Raw genomic sequence first — 16,978 nt, 5'->3', positions numbered from 1 at the left:
GATCATTGTAATTTGTGCTGCAGCCTCCAAAGCTTCTCTGAGTTGTTTAAATCTATATACCATCGTGAAACCTATGTTCTTGTTACTTAAAATTTTAATTTTAGTTGAAAATATAATTTTAGTGAACATTACAGTAATAACCATCCACCATCTTTCCACTTGTCAGGTATTATAAATATACATCTCACACTGCAAATGTTTATGCACATTTTTTTTCTCTTTTACATTACCATCAGTTGGAAAAAATTTGCATCTTATCCCCACTTTGATCTGTGCTAATGAAAGTCGTAATGTATCCCACACTGTAGCCTTTGGGTCATTGTTACATTCAGCTGATTTTTTTTTAACTCCTGCTGTATGCACATCAGCTGCTTTGATGGTTGGAGATCTCTTATGCTTTGACTTTATGGCCACAAAGTTTCCAAACTCCCCGAGGGTGGGTCTTTTACATTTTTCTTATGAGGCAACATCTAAGTTTGCATTCTCTAGGTTTACTGCCCTCCTCTGAATCAAGGTTGTTTTCTTGATTCAGATGAAGAAAAAGAGACAAATTGATGACAGATCTACCCTGGGGTTGTTATTGTTAAACTATATTCCGTGATCTAGTGGCAGGGTTCAACCAAGTTAATGATTCTTCTCTCTGTGAGTGTATATCAGAAAACAATGCTTCAGCTGCTGCTGGCATTGTTTTGACAACAGGATGACATTCCTGTTTCTGAAATTGATCTGTCTCTCTAGGACAGAGACCTTGGAGAAATCTATGCCAAACTCTTTTTAAACTCCAAAAAGAAATACAACCATATGTCTGGCTATCTATATAGTAATAGCTTATGTGCATAGTGTTTAACAAGAAAGCTATTGTTGTATTATGTTTAATCTACAGGTACCTTTCAAGGTGCTTAAGGACGCTTTAAAAGATGCAGTAAAAGTTCTTCTCAGTGGCTTTTGTGCAATTTTCAATTGATAAATGACAAACTACAAAACTACTTGTTCAGTCTCCATGTTATCTGGTCACGTCTGCATGTCATGCTGTCTCTCTGTCGTTGATATTGTCATGCACACGATGTTGGAGCCACTTGTCATGATGGATCAAGCAGATTTTCATGTTTTTATTTTTCAATCTTTGATCTTATTGAAAACGAGTGAAAACTGATAGACATATCTAAGGTCATGTCTTTTTCACTTTTATTCCCAACTCACCTTTTTTGTTTCTTTTTCTTTCTTTGTTTGCTTACTTTTTTTGTGACTGTATCTTTGATACCATTCCCATAACCATGACATTGCAATACAGGAAAGACTGCACATGCAACAGTGTGTGGCAAATACCAATGCAATCAACAGTCCTTTCTCTATACAGGTCCTTCTCAAAAAATTAGCATATTGTGATAAAGTTCATTATTTCCTGTAATGTACTGATAAACATTAGACTTTCATATATTTTAGATTCATGACACACAACTGAAGTAGTTCAAGCCTTTCATTGTTTTAATATTGATGATTTTGGCATACATAACTCATGAAAACCCAAAATTCCTATCTCAAAAAATTAGCATATCATGAAAAGGTTCTCTAAACGAGCTATTAAGCTAACCATCTGAATCAACGAATTAACTCTAAACACCTGCAAAAGATTCCTGAGGCTTTTAAAAACTCCCAGCCTGGTTCATTACTCAAAACCGCAATCATGGGTAAGACTGCTGACCTGACTGCTGTCCAGAAGGCCATCATTGACACCCTCAAGCAAGAGGGTAAGACACAGAAAGAAATTTCTGAACGAATGGGCTGTTCCCAGAGTGCTGTATCAAGGCACCTCAGTGGGAAGTCTGTGGGAAGGAAAAAGTGTGGCAGAAAACGCTGCACAACGAGAAGAGGTGACCGGACCCTGAGGAAGATTGTGGAGAAGAACCAATTCCAGACCTTGGGGGACCTGCGGAAGAAGTGGACTGAGTCTGGAGTAGAAACATCCAGAGCCACCGTGTACAGGCGTGTGCAGGAATTGGGCTACAGGTGCCGCATTCCCCAGGTCAACTGGCCACTTTTGAACCAGAAACAGCGGCAGAAGCGCCTGACCTGGGCTACAGAGAAGCAGCACTGGACTGTTGCTCAGTGGTCCAAAGTACTTTTTTCGGATGAAAGCAACTTTTGCATGTCATTCGGAAATCAAGGTGCCAGAGTCTGGAGGAAGACTGGGGAGAGGGAAATGCCAAAGTCCAGTGTCAAGTACCCACAGTCAGTGATGGTCTGGGGTGCCATGTCAGCTGCCGGTGCTGGTCCACTGTGTTTTATCAAGGGCAGGGTCAATGCAGCTAGCTATCAGGAGATTTTGGAGCACTTCATGCTTCCATCTGCTGAAAAGCTTTATGGAGATGAAGATTTCATTTTTCAGCACGACCTGGCACCTGGTAAATGGTTTACTGACCATGGTATTACTGTGCTCAATTGGCCTGCCAGCTCTCCTGACCTGAACCCCAAAGAGAATCTGTGGGATATTGTGAAGAGAAAGTTGAGAGACGCAAGACCCAACACTCTGGATGAGCTTAAGGCCGCTATCGAAGCATCCTGGGCCTCCATAACACCTCAGCAGTGCCACAGGCTGATTGCCTCCATGCCACGCCACATTGACGCAATCATTTCTGCAAAAGGATTCCCGACCAAGTATTGAGTGCATAACTGAACATAATTATATGAAGGTTGACTTTTTTTGTATTAAAAACACTTTTCTTTTATTGGTCGGATGAAATATGCTAATTTTTTGAGATAGGAATTTTGTGTTTTCATGAGTTATGTATGCCAAAATCATCAATATTAAAACAATGAAAGGCTTGAACTACTTCAGTTGTGTGTCATGAATCTAAAATATATGAAAGTCTAATGTTTATCAGTACATTACAGGAAATAATGAACTTCATCACAATATGCTAATTTTTTGAGAAGGACCTGTATTTCTCTCTATGTAAGTCTATCTAAGAATCCTATAGGTGTTTTGCTAAACAGTCTCCTGCATTCAGTTATGATAGATATCTTGAACTGAGGCATTGTATATGGGTCAAAGTGGAGCCTTTTGCATTTTGTCTGCCAAACCTTGCAAGAGTTTACATAGGCGGAGTACACCATTATACTGACAACATGCCAGTCTAGTGACCAGTATTTTGACCATCTTGTTTGCAAAGAATGACTCAAGCCAATGACATTGAATATTTACTTTTGCAGGTAATTAATTTTGTGGCTTAATAAAATTGCACTTATTGTACTGCACACCTTAATGATGGTTCAAGAAGTATTAAAGCAACCTAGATAAACTGTAAAAAAATGGAGCACAGATATAACAAAGTAAAAAGAAATTGCTCTTTGTTTCCTGTGGCTGTTTCATTCGTAAAAGAAGAGTTAACTAGCAGCTGCGATACATATTTCATAACATGAAGATGAAGGATGAAGGCTGAAGGATAGCTTTTAAAACTAGCTCAGAATACCAATGGAGTGACCTTACAATTTCTTTTGATGAAATGAAATTTCTGTTTGACAGAACACTTAGGAGGGATGCCCGCTTATGTTTGGTATACATATTTTATCGAAGAGGAAAACTGCTTTTACCATCTGTAACATGCTCTTGGCAAACTTTATCAATAGCACAAAATAAGAATTTCAGGGATAAATTTTGAAGAATGAAAACAGTCTAAGTGCTCCAAATTGCAATAAACACATCATCCTCCCCTATACGTGCATTACCATGTGTTCACATTCAGAGCTGATGTAGACATGACTTTAATTTGTCATAGAGTGCATGTAATGGCATCAACATGTGTCAATTGTGTCAGCTAGATCCAGCAGGATCCACTTATTATCTTGTCCAGTGTCACCCAAGTGCACGTCTCGTTGCAACTGTGTGTTCTTCAGAGATAATTCAGGCCTAACAAAAATGGTAAAACTGAGACGAGCACAGAATATGAAGTAGCTGACCAAATAACACATTATGTGTTGTATTCTTATGTTGTACTTCATGTGAATTGCATTTACACTTTCATTCAGCGTGATGAAAGATCTGGTATCCTCTGGAGGGGGCTGATGTATTAGGACCGCAGTATGTTGTGGGTTCATTTACCTCTGCATTTAATGTGAGCAAGACCAGGCTTTAAGGTTTTAATCTGATCAACCCAGAGTCATAGGGCCTTGGCTTATACCACTTTCTGCTTCCAATATACATTTGTTATTTGATGTATACTTCAGCTGGGATTTCATTCTAGCGCCAGTGTGTTTTGGTTCAGTTTGCACAAGGTTATTTCCCTATCTGATAGCTGTTAGATCAGGATGAGATAAACTAAGTGTAGCGAGTGTCAACTGGATTATTTGAGCCTTTAGGCTGATTTCAGTTATCTTATCTTGCCTTTTTCAGGAGAAGATGTGCTCGATGCCTACTGTGTGGAAGGCCCTCCACTTGCTGAAGAAGCCTGCGAGGTGCCCTGTTCTGCAGACTGTGTGGTTGGCCCCTGGTCCTCCTGGTCCACCTGCTCACACAGCTGTGCCAGTAAGACAGCAGAGGGTAGACAGAGCCGCACTCGCACTGTTTTAGCCATCCCACAAAAAGGTAATCCAAAATTCCCTTTGATCTCTTTGACTCTTTCTCATCTGATACTCATAAAGAACTTCTTTGCTTTGTTTACTGGAGTTATTTTTAACTTGGTTTTACTTTTAATGAAGCTAGATTTTAAAGTTGATATTAATATATGGCAAATAGGTAGAAAAAGTTTAGATTATAACTGTCGTTAACATGTCATCTCATTGGAAATACTGCAGAAAAAAAGGGCAGAAGTAACAAGAAGATGTATTATATTGTATTATTACTGTAATTGTTGAAAATAATGTATACCTTTCGGTATCTATGAGGTTCAGTACTACACTGACTGGATGACAGAAAGCGTGAAAACACTGATCTTTGGAGATTTTAAGAAGTAGCTTGTAAATACAGATATAAAAAAAAAAATTCAGTAACATTTTCATTAGCAGGGAGATCAGTGTCTTTGGGATATATTGCTATTGTTAGAGGGACTCAAACTGAGGAATGCCACGGCTAACACAAAACTAGACTCAGCAAATAAAAAGAGTAAAGATTGATTGAGCTCGAATCTTTATCTGGGTTTTTTGTGTGCGAGTCTCATTTAGTCGTTTTTCATCTCACAAACATTTGAAGTTTGAGTTGACCATTGATTATCAGAGACTCCTTTTCTTCCCAACAGTGCTTTTCTTACTTTGTGTTGTGTTTTCAAGTCAGTCAGCAAAGCCTTGGCAGCCAGCTAGCAGCCATTAATCCCTGTAACTAAACGCATATCTGCAACAACAGCTGATGAAAGAATCTCACAGCTTAAGCCAGGTTCCAAACTATGTTGTTTATTACAGTGTTACTGGCTATCAGCTTGCTGACAGAGCTGATGTGTGTGTGGATATGTCTACGTGGGTATTAATGCTGCATTTGTGTTTATAAGGATACATTTTTGTAACAGCGTTTGACAGATTACTGTAGAAGCCCTCAGAAATACAAATTGGACTGGAAGGTGTAAGTATATACAATATTTGGTTGTGGTTCAGCTCATCCTTACTTTTCTATGAGTCACAGCACACTACTGTTCCCTCTCCAGATATCACATCTATCATACTTCATCAACTGAGCTGTCTATTTTTTACCTCCATTTCGACCAGAGAGTCCCTGCCCTGACTACTGTAGGCCCAAAACAAAAGTAAATTACCACTGTGAACACCACTGTAAACAACCCTTTAGCCAGAAAGCAATGATACATATATAGAACTCAGGTATTTTACATAAACTGTAAATGAAGAAATGATTACTTTGGAGGTTTTATATGTATATATACATATACACTAACCAGGACACAGAGCATAAACATCGTTGTGCTTTGGCAGTAAATGAATCACCAAAGGAAGGCTTTCACATTGGCCTTGCTGTGACTGAGTTTGTAATTCGAACTTCTAGAAGTTGAAACTTGAAAAGTGCTTGCTCAGCTAACCCAAAAAACAAATATTTGCTACAGTATGTCAATAAGCAGCTCATGGTAGAGTGATAATATTGGCACTTTTTTTACTTCCATTGATCAAATACATCTTGTACTTTAAGAGAATCCATTAGATTTGTTTTGGGCAAATCACATGTACTCTGCATAATAATGAAACTGTGTTGGAGTGATTTAGTGCAGCTTTTTCTGAATGCCATGTTGTACATTCTGTGTATTTCACAGTTTTCTACCCTTATGTGTTGATATACAGATGGAAAAGCTTGTCCAGCAGGTCCAGCTCTGGAGCAATGGAGAGTCTGCAATGACCATCCTTGTGTGGTATTTCACTGGGAAGCTTCAGCATGGGGTCCATGTATTGAGGATACCTCTATGGCTCTCAATGGAACCAGCCTCCAGAATGGGACCATTACCTGTGCTGTCGGGGTTCAGATCCGCAAAGTCATCTGTGTGAAGTTGAATGCTAGTCCGGTCGTAAATAAAAGGTGGAGTCTATGCAAATAATTTGATATATGGACTTTTTTCAATTTTATGATTTATATTTATAGACGTTTTTGACTTGTTTTTTATTTTGTTTAATTTTAATTAGCAAACACTTAACTCACTTATACATAGTGTCTATATTCTCCAAAAACAGATATCTTTATATAGATTTTCATAGGACATCTACAAAATTTGGTTTCTCTTGTAGTCTGAGTTCCATTGGCCCATCACATTTGAGCACTTGGGTTGTATGTAATTCTTAGTGTAGAGCAAAAGGTTACTGTATTTCTTAATATGCAGTCTTGAAACTGGCAGAAATTGCGTGTTTATTATGTCTGCATTTATGAATATTGAAAACAGGAAGTCCACTCTTTAATGTCAATGTCGTTTGTTGTCTTGCTTCCATGCTGTATCAAATCCTAACACAACATTTCAATCGGATTTAAATCTTGACTTTGACTGGGCTTTTTTGTCCTCTGTGTATTTGTTATTATGCTTAAGATCATAATCCTTTTGAAAGATGTACTTCCAAGTTCAGCTTAAGCTTGTAGTGCGGTGACCTCACTTTATCCTTAAGCACTCGTATAAGGTGCAGAATGCATAGTTGAATCAATGACTGCAAACTTCACAGTCTCTGAGGCCGTGAAGCCAACTTAAACCATAGCATTTCTATCCCTATGATTCACATTAGGTATAAGGTTCTTGTCCTGAGAAGCTGTTTTTTGGTCTGATGGGTGCTTTTAGGGTGCTGATGAGTAATTAACTGTGTCATCAGCATACTGATGGATATTCATGAGATTTGTTATGAGTCACAATTTGACCTCCATGCAGTTGCTCTTGAACAAATGAGGTGAATATGTGGTCTCAGCCCCCCACCTGATGTTTATGGTAATTAAAATTAAAACTTGAAGGGCACTCGTTAAGGCCACTACCCATGCTACGCCTCTTCACTAAGTTACATGGGATATTTTTCAACTTGTATATTCTTCAGTCCTGGGAGATGACTTATTTTGTCAGTATGAAAATTGCACTTCTGTATCAGAGTATCTTTTTACTGTGCTGCTCTGCTTATTTTTAGAAGCTGAAAATAGGCCCTGAGAGAAATGAATGCTAAATTATAGGTGAGGAGAAAAGGAGCTTTGTAAAATCAAGGGAAAGATGGGATGTTTCTCTTACAAAAAATCACTTAAGAACACAGTCTCCATTTTCCAAAACCGCCTTACTTGTAGATATCTAGCGTATGCTTTTAGTTACTAACAGATGACCCAGAGGACTTGCTTCACTGTGAAATAACATCCCAGAGTTTTGTGTATTGAGGTCTGGTTTTATCCTTTTTCCTTCTGTGTGTTTAGTGTTTCTTTTCATTTGTTTTTGTGAACCAGAGATTCATTTTGCTTGTGGTAGCTCCACCATTATCTACTCCTCTTTCAGCAATACAATATCAAACTCTGCTAAGGGCTTTTGTGCTGTCACTATAATGATGTTATAGCCCACACCAGGAAGACAGATTTATAAATAATTCACAAAGTTTGCTCTTCTTTAGCTTGATATGCTATTGACAGGGCTGTAAAATAGATTATGAAGAGGCTTTTTTTTTTTCTAATGCTTGTCCTATCTGCAACCACAGAGGCTTTAATGAAAGCTGTCATTTCTGCTTCACCAGGAGCTCCCCCCTGTACAGTATCCTGTGAATCATGTCTTTGATATTCATATACCACCAGAGTGTTGAATGGAACAGCACCTAGTGAATAGATATGCATGTTGTTCTTCATCATAGATGATTTTGATTGTCAGTAAGAGTCAGTTTTTTAGTGTGTTTATGCACCAAAGTCGGGTCTTTCTGCCATCTTTCCAAATTATGCTGTGACTTTCTGACTCTATCGAAAAACGCAGATTTTGCATAAATTATATTTATACCCAAGACACATCCTGTAAATTCTAACAGCTTATGTTCTGGATTAAAAAAGCAAGAAAAACTGAGTAGGTAGGAGAGCTGCAATTCTGCGTTAACCCCAGTTTATCTCAAACTCTGATTTCTGAATTGTTAAGCTTTGAGTTGGAAAATGCTTCACAATACAGCTGTTGCTGCTCTGTTTGAAGGGTCACTTCAGTCAGCAAACATCTTAGCATTTCATGCTGAGCAGTAATCTCAGCAGTGAGCAGTGGCTCAACAAAAAGATTAGTTGTTTTTTGTTGTTGGTATCAATACAGAGCCCCCTGGAAAAACAGATTGATTTTCAGTGTGTAAATAATAAAATTGACAGTGATGAAACTTCATACAGTACACACACACATACTATTAATATTATTAATAATATGTATGAGATTGTTAATTTTATCCACAATGTCACAGCTGAACACTGTGGCCTTGACAGTAAATCTAACTCCCTCATTTTGGGAAAACCACACAATATACCCCGGCTGCTCTGTTGCGTTGTCATGCCCTCTGGCATACATCACTGCAAAGGGAGAGAGAGAGAAGAGTAGGGATAAAGCTGGGGAATGATGGGTTTTATGTATCTTTCCTCCTTATGCTTTGGCATACTTTGATCTCATTGCTGTGCGTGCTGGCTTTTTGCAGTCAGTAGGATGTGGCGCCATGCTGGGTCTCTAGTGAGACCTGGATCTGGTTGTTGGGCAAAGGAAGTCACTGGCTCTGAAACGAAATGTGAAATTTCATGTGTGTTTGTGCATTGAGGACAGGAGTTGGCTGCTGGTTGATGAAGACATCAAAGCTTATGAATTACTTGATTTTACATAGCTGCATTAATCCGCACCAATTCAAGGTTGTACGACACACAAAACACAACACAGCCAGAGGGCTGTTACAGATATGTTACACAAGAGATGTGCCAGCATGAATTAAGACAAGGAAATTGTTAAAAGTCGGTCAGATGCTCATTAAAACCTGGTAATGATGTGTTTGGTGTAGCAGGAATGATCTATTGGTAAACAGTTTGCATATCCTTGTTTCTCAGGTTAATTAGCAGCCATGTTTGATTGATTTTTTCCCCTGGAGCACTCTTTCACTTGTCTTGTTGGTAACAAAAAATGGCTCTGGCTGCTCTGTATATGTAAAATAAATCCACTCACTGGGACATTTAAATTGATCATAAATTTGTTTCCACTATTTATAGATACATTGCCATTGGTGATATTTTGTTTAGGTAACAGAAAACGGAGATTTTTAGTTAAAAAAATATTGCCTACATACTGCCACTAGTTGATGCCACTGTGGGCTACAAATCTAGCATAAAGAAATATTGATTAGTCTAGTTTTAGTGAAACTGGGATTTAAAAGTGAAAATGCACTGTGAAGCATGCAGGCACTTTGTAGGCCTGAATAATTAATAATTGGGAGAGGATTTGATTTTTTTTTCATTGAGTAATATTTGTAGACTGGGAGGCAACTGAAAGTGTGAGAACACTGTAAATTTCTATATTTGTGTAGCGTTTGCTTGAGCATGCAGGCAGAGGCACATGTAATCAATCATGTTTTCTGTGGGGAGATGTGTGATGTCAAGGACAGGGCAGTTGTTTTACTGCGCTATCCTCTTACTAGTGAGACCCAGGACGTTTATCATTCATCACCTGGGGGCTGAAGAGAATTTAAGACCACTGTTTGTTTGTATGTTTAGATGTTCAGATTCTTCCCGTCCGGAAACCGTCCGTCCTTGTCTGCTACCCTGCAAGAGAGACTGCATTGTGACGCCTTTCAGTGAATGGACAACTTGCCCATCAACCTGCCTTCCAGGTAGCTCACTGACAGGATTTTCTAGAAATTTATTTTACAATTGCCTCTCTAATAACAGTCTTTTGAAAATTAATCAGTATCCCGAGTAAAATCTTTTAAAATTGGTAAATTATCAATATATTGGGGTTGAATATATAAATACCTTGTTTCAGGAGCACAAATAACCTATTTAAATAAACACACATTTCATACTTTCACAATAGATAGATAGATTATAGATTAGATTATAAGTAATCAGTTGATTACTTATAATCTAATTCCCAAAAAGTTAATTCTGTTCATCTGGACGTAGCGTTTTCTGTGGGAGAAACGTTTCGTCATTCATCAAAGTGACTTCTTCAGTCTCAGCTGACTGCAGGTTTCCCCAACCTTTTTTGAACAGTACATTTGCACAATAACTGAACCTAGCCCACTGAATGAACAATGGGCTGTGAGGTCAGCTCCTTGATCATTAATATGGAAATTGTCATGACCATTGATCAACAACTACTGATCAAAGACTATTGATCAATGGCCATGAGTACCATTCACACACAGTTGGGGAATGTCTGCAATCACCGCATTGTAAGATGGCGAAAGATGTACCCTTAGGCCCCTCCTCGATTCAGAGATGGTCTTCCCCTTTTCACGTAAATAGCCTCCTTGAATAACCGCTGAAACCAGCGTTCCTCCCTGTCCAGGATGTGTACATCCTCATCATTGAAATAGTGACCACTGGCCTGTAGGTGTAAATAGACTGCGGAGCCTAACGAGGTTGCTCTTCTGTGTTGTGCCATCCACTTCATCAGCGGTTGTTTGGTTTGGTTTAGTCTGAAAGCGCTATGTCCAGATGAACAGAATCATTCTTTTGGGATTTACTTACCTGGATGATTGAGCATGCATCAAGACACATCAGTGGATTGTATAAGGTAAACTTCAAGAAGGTATAAATCACTGTATATGTTATCCCTTTAAGCCTGACCTATAAAATAATTGCCAGAAAATTCAAAATTAAATATAAATTTTCATATATGGGTTTTACTTTGTATCATAGTTGCTACATACAGATTTTTTCTTTATTTGCAGTGAATAGCTTGAAAATGTAATGTACGATATATTCAGATTTTTTCATTGGAAAAATCGATGGCGTAAAAATCTCAAAAACTCAAATATGATGCACTTGGCTTCACATGCTTATAATGATGGCGAGAGGCTTCTTAGAAAAATGGACAGTGCAATACACGCAAAGTGTTGTCAAGCATTACATTTAATTGTAAACAACAGTTTTAACTGTCCATTACATTAACCTAGCACATAGAGAGAAAAGAATGGATATTTAATAGGTTTCAATATGTGTACTGTAATGTCTCGGAAATCAAAAAGTATGTAATTGTTTTTTAGAAGAATTGAGCAGGCATCTCATCTGTGTAAATATGCTGTAGTTCATTGGGTCTGTTGATGATGTAATCTCTTTCTTAATTGCACCATTTTCAATGTTTAGTAATTAGTGCTGTGTAATGAGCCTTGGAGCCTGAGCCAAATGAAGCCATTACAGTGTGGTGTGTCCGAAAACAGACTGCAGTGAAGTGGAGGACATCGCTGCTACAAGGGCATGCTAATCAGCATCGGAACAATTTTGAGACCACTTGTTTTTTTCCCCTCTTTGAGATATTAGAGCACAGTGGTGATATTGATGCATCATTTATTTTGCGTCCAAGACATTTGTCAGGCACTTGTCTCAGTATCATTTTACGTCCTATTCCTCCTTGGAAATGTTCACTTAAATTCAGCTGTGCAAATAATCTGTCACTGAACGCAGCCTTTTTGTGAAGATTATCTTTCATGTTTAACAGAAAATGCAACCGCCGCCACACAGTCTCGGTACAGGACCATCATTCAGAGGGCTGCTAATGGAGGTCAAGAGTGTCCTGACACACTTTACGAAGAGAGAGAGTGTGAATCACTTCGTGTATGTCCAGTGTATAGGTAAAAGCACTATTTATAATGAACTGCTTTCTTTTCTAATCCAAGGATAAGTTAACTCAGCTTATCTGCCATATAAGAGCACATGGTAAGAAGTGAGTGAGCTATTTTTGAAATCATCACTAGGGTGCATTATTAGCGTTAAATGATGCGGTTTAAATGGAACAAGATGTAAGAATAAACAGGTAAGTAAATACAAATTCTGGTTTATATTCAGATGTTACGATACATGGCTAAAAATACATACAAATATAAAATTGCAATCTTGAATGATAATATGATACTAACACAGGTCGATAAAAGAAATTTTAGCTGCATGGGATATATTTGGTAAATTTTATGTTTTTTAGGGTGCTGAATCCAAAAACGATCTCCATTTCCCTTCATCATGTACAGTTATTTGCAAAATATGTGGAGTTTAAATTTCAAAAAGCACAACAGCAATGAAATGCATAATTTTTCTGAGATTCTTTACCTTTCGCTATGAACAAAATAAACCTGTTGGGACATGATCATCTGAGCTCCTCACACCGCCAAACCACCATAACCCCCACCCACCAACCCACAGACCCCCCTCAATTCCTCGCATTTTCTTTTTGTATTTGTCTTCAGTCTCGCTCTTAGAAATATTAAATTAATATAAGAAATCATTACTGGTTATGGTTTTTTTGACTCAATTATAGGATAGCAGATTTCAGTTTAAAAAGGGAAATTGTACATTTAATTACACTAAACACATAAGTTTTGCAAGAAAACCTGACAGGATGGAATTTTTAAAATATTTTTCCTGGTTTCAGTGAGTAAAAATCTATAAGAAACAGTCAAAAAAATCCTATGCAGTTTTTCGGTTGCAGACCTGTGTAACTACCTGGGAATGAGCTTCAGCTATGCAACATAGCCACAAGCTTTAACATCAGAAACTTGATATTTGACATTCACTAGAGTAGTATGACTGGTAAAATATGTGTTCATCTTCATTTGCTCTGCTTGATATGCTATATTCCTTAAAAAATCTATTAAAGATGAAACTATTCATCTGTGTTTTGAGTACAAGGCCAACCTGTTTTCGTCATAAACTCTCAAACTACCACCATGTCCCAAGCTTAGAAAAAATAAATAAATAAATAAAAAAAATACTTTTTATAGAATCGCAGGCCAAATACCTTAAAAAACAAATGACATTACAAATGTAAAACAGCTTTAGAGAAACATTTACAGCTGCTGGCTCATGGTCTTACTTTTAAGTAATAGTCTCTCATTGTCAAACGCCTATATCTTCTTGTCTTCAGCATACTGCTCCGTCTCAAACACCACTAGCAATAGATATGCTGGAAGGTTGTTTGCGGTTGGCCTGGTGAGGTGCATGCACTTTACTCTAACCATTCATGTGCAAGAATGAGTGTTTAACCATAAGACACAGTTAAGCGTTTAACTGAGTTTTTCTAGTATTTAATGTGAATTCATGTACCTAATTTTAGTATTCATCCATAAGCCCCCCACCCCACCCCACCCCCAAAAAACCAACAACAAAAAAACCACCAAGAATTCAAGCAGAAGTGTTTTCAATAAAATACCAATGGAGCAATGTGACCTTCACAAACTGGACAAATTCAATGGAATAATATTTTTATTTTCATTGTAAAATCAAGAATGGCACTCACTTCCATTTTTCCACATTCAGTGCTGCCTTTGGTCCAGTTCACAGCTACAAACTCGCACTTGTGAGAAGAAAATAATGACACCTTTAGCGTTTCTGTACTTGAAACTGTAACAAGCTGCTGCCAACCTAAAGTTCTTCTTCCTTTGCGTTTCGGTCTAGGTGGAGGACGCACAAATGGAGCAGCTGTTCTCTAGTTCCTGAATCTGTGAGACGTGGACTGTCGGGACCAGGAGAAACCTGTGGAAAAGGTTTAGAAACAAGAGGCAAGTTGTAGCCCTAAATCAGTGCATTCTCTCCACTTTATATTTCTACCATTTCACCTATTTTCAGCGTTGCTCTTCCATCTATATACCGTCTTTACTTAATGAGACCTAATAGTCCTTTCTAAACTGCTCCTCTAACAAGCAAGTGGCAGAAACGTTAAGGAAGACAGCAGTTTGTTCAGTGAATATCATTAGATGAACCTTTCTGTGCTTTCTTGACAATTTCATCATGTCACTAGTCTCTTATTAACATATGTAGCAAGTCCAGCCATCACGGGCTACTTAGTATTTGCTTTAACAGAAATGAAAAGCCAGAGCTAGCACCATGCAGACCCTACATGCACTCATATGTTCTGACTCACACATAAAGTTTTAAAAAAGAAAACTTTAAAGTAGACTCACAACTGAGTGCATTTTATGTTGGATGAGGTTTTGAAGGTTTCATAGCTTTCTCTGCTTTTCTAAAGTCAGGCTGAAAAGAACCTATATTGATGCAGTGCATCAGGTTTTTTCTTCACCTTTTTGCTCACCTTTAAACTAAAAAAGATGGACATTAAAACGAGGAAATGATTGTGTAGTGTGGTTTATTTTATTTTTCCTTACTTGTCATTATGTCACCTTCTAGTTTACACTGATTTTGCTGAATGCACTCATATTCTGTTTGCTGTTTTTCTTTTATTTGCAGCCTATCAAATCTTTTAGAACATTATATTTTGTAATATCTGCAAAATATCGCATGCAAGGCAGAAAATCCCAAAGTCACAGACTAAAAATAATAACTCATAATTATTTTTTTAAAATATGTCCTTCGTTGTTTCTATACTCGAGCTATGGCTCTATTCCCAATTACTTTGCTCCAGTTATGCCACAATTTGACATTTATGTGCCCTCTCATTGACTTGGTTAAGCCTAAGCTGAGTGAACGTAGCCTCTGAAATCTTTGTTGTTTAAATCCTACATTTAAATTCAGTGTTTTTACCAATTGCAAATTTCACCCTCATACTACAGTTTTTGAAATGTCACAGGTATTTAACTTGGCTATCAACTAATCATATTCAAATAGGAAGCTCTAAAGGTCAATGAGGCTTGCTCTTAACCTAGGAACACTACAAACACTTTTCCCATCTTCATCGAAAACTCACTTGAGAAATGTCAGTTGTAATTATACTGCTACGCAGAAATCAGTAATGCCGAGAGCAGAAATGCTATAAAGTTCTCAAGGCAGTAAAATAATGCTCTGAAAACTTCTCTTGAGCCATATAAGTAAATTAGAACAGCCGGTTTCAGGAATGCATCAGGAAGCTGCTTGCCTGTAAATGAGTACAAAATGATCCAATTAACACCTATGGCTTTTTAATAATTTGAGCCTGTAGCAGTCATTTCCACAGATCCTCTGAGAGAAGCATAAGGATGTTCATCAAGGATATGACACAGGAATCTACACAGTCCAAAAATCACACAACAAGCTAAGAAGTGAGTTTTTCAGCCCTCGGGCTATATTTAGTAAGATTTGTGGCAGGCAGTTTTCCTATGGAGAGCAGAATTACTTCTACAACATTATTAACATTATACAGACTCAAATTTTGGTTGCAATAAAATGAAGAATAGGGGAAATATTAGTTTTTAATTAAAGCTTTTTCTGGGTGTAAAAATATACACGTTTTTATTAACTTATTTATTAAGTAGAGGTTTAAAACCTTTGAAGGTAGATTAAACTTGAATTGTTCATATACATTTTTTCAACATAATCCACGACCGGAGCTAGAAGGTTGAGATGAATTGGTAAGGCATGACCCTTATACAGTAATCAACTTTGAATTATTTCCCCCAGACTTGCTATTAATTATAGTTGCTATGTTCACATCCTGTTGTAAGGGTGTGAGAGATGAGATGATAGCTACTTCAAACGCTTCTCTTCATTGAAAAATTGAATATGAAAAGTTGCAACATTAGTATGTCAGACCTTGATCCTCCTTCAGTGCAAAATCTAGGCTGGCTTTTAGCTGCTTGTCTTTGGCTTTCTTCAGCAGCTTGAAGTGAATCATGTTTCCGAATACACTGTATGGACAAAGGTATCAAAGTCATCTTTGAATTGAGCTGTTTTCAGATGCAGTGCCACACGTGCTTAAGATCAACTGCCTAGCCATTCAGTCTGCTTTTACAAGCATTTGTAAAGGAATGGATTATACTAAAGATCTCACTGAGCTCATTTGAGCGTGGAATTGTAATACGATGGAACCACAAGTCAGTTTGTGAAATTCCTTCACTCCTAGATATTCCATGATCAACTGTAAGTGGTATGATCACAATGCAGAAGCATTTAGGAACCATAGCAACTCACTATGCTTCTCAGTACTGAGTGCTGAGATACGTAGCGCATATGTGCACTTGCATGCTAAGGTGAATTGTGCAGAAAAGTCATCAACACTCTGCCAACAAATAACTGAGTTACAAACCTCTGCTGGCATTAACACTGCTTCGTGGGATGTGTAGGTTGCCGAGTAATTGTGTCATTTATTGTATATCAGGCTGCATTTTTGCATGATGGTAGTTAAGCAGATTACATTTAAGAGTAACTGTTGTTTTTTAACCTGTTTACCAGGTTGGTCAACAACTATGAATGTAATCCTATCTTCTTAACAACATATGTACTGTTTAAATGATCAGCATAAAATATTAACATTGCATTGTGGTTCTACCAACTAGCAATGCACTATGAAATTTGTCCTCTGTTCTCTGGTCACGAACAGTCCATAGTGTTTTTTTCTAATCTGACACGTCAGCTTTCATATTTTTTGTGGTAGTGAGCAGCAAATCACAGCACAGTAAGGCATAG

The 16,978-nt window shown here is 37.7% G+C and overlaps 1 protein-coding gene across 1 annotated transcript in view; it reads left to right on the top strand.

Moving 5' to 3' along the window:
- thsd7ba (thrombospondin, type I, domain containing 7Ba) overlaps positions 1-16,978 on the top strand; it is a 186,904-nt gene that overhangs the window by 108,461 nt on the left and 61,465 nt on the right. The window contains exons 9-13 of the mRNA XM_063499852.1: positions 4,391-4,582; positions 6,274-6,505; positions 10,142-10,257; positions 12,090-12,222; positions 14,039-14,142. Coding sequence (XP_063355922.1) covers positions 4,391-4,582; positions 6,274-6,505; positions 10,142-10,257; positions 12,090-12,222; positions 14,039-14,142 — 777 coding nt within the window. The remainder of the gene's footprint in view (positions 1-4,390; positions 4,583-6,273; positions 6,506-10,141; positions 10,258-12,089; positions 12,223-14,038; positions 14,143-16,978) is intronic.

Source organism: Pelmatolapia mariae, linkage group LG16_19 (assembly GCF_036321145.2).
Source record: "Pelmatolapia mariae isolate MD_Pm_ZW linkage group LG16_19, Pm_UMD_F_2, whole genome shotgun sequence".
In the NCBI taxonomy this organism is placed as follows: domain Eukaryota; kingdom Metazoa; phylum Chordata; class Actinopteri; order Cichliformes; family Cichlidae; genus Pelmatolapia; species Pelmatolapia mariae.
Note: the sequence above shows the minus strand (reverse complement) of the source record. Positions and strands in the feature narration are given on the sequence as shown.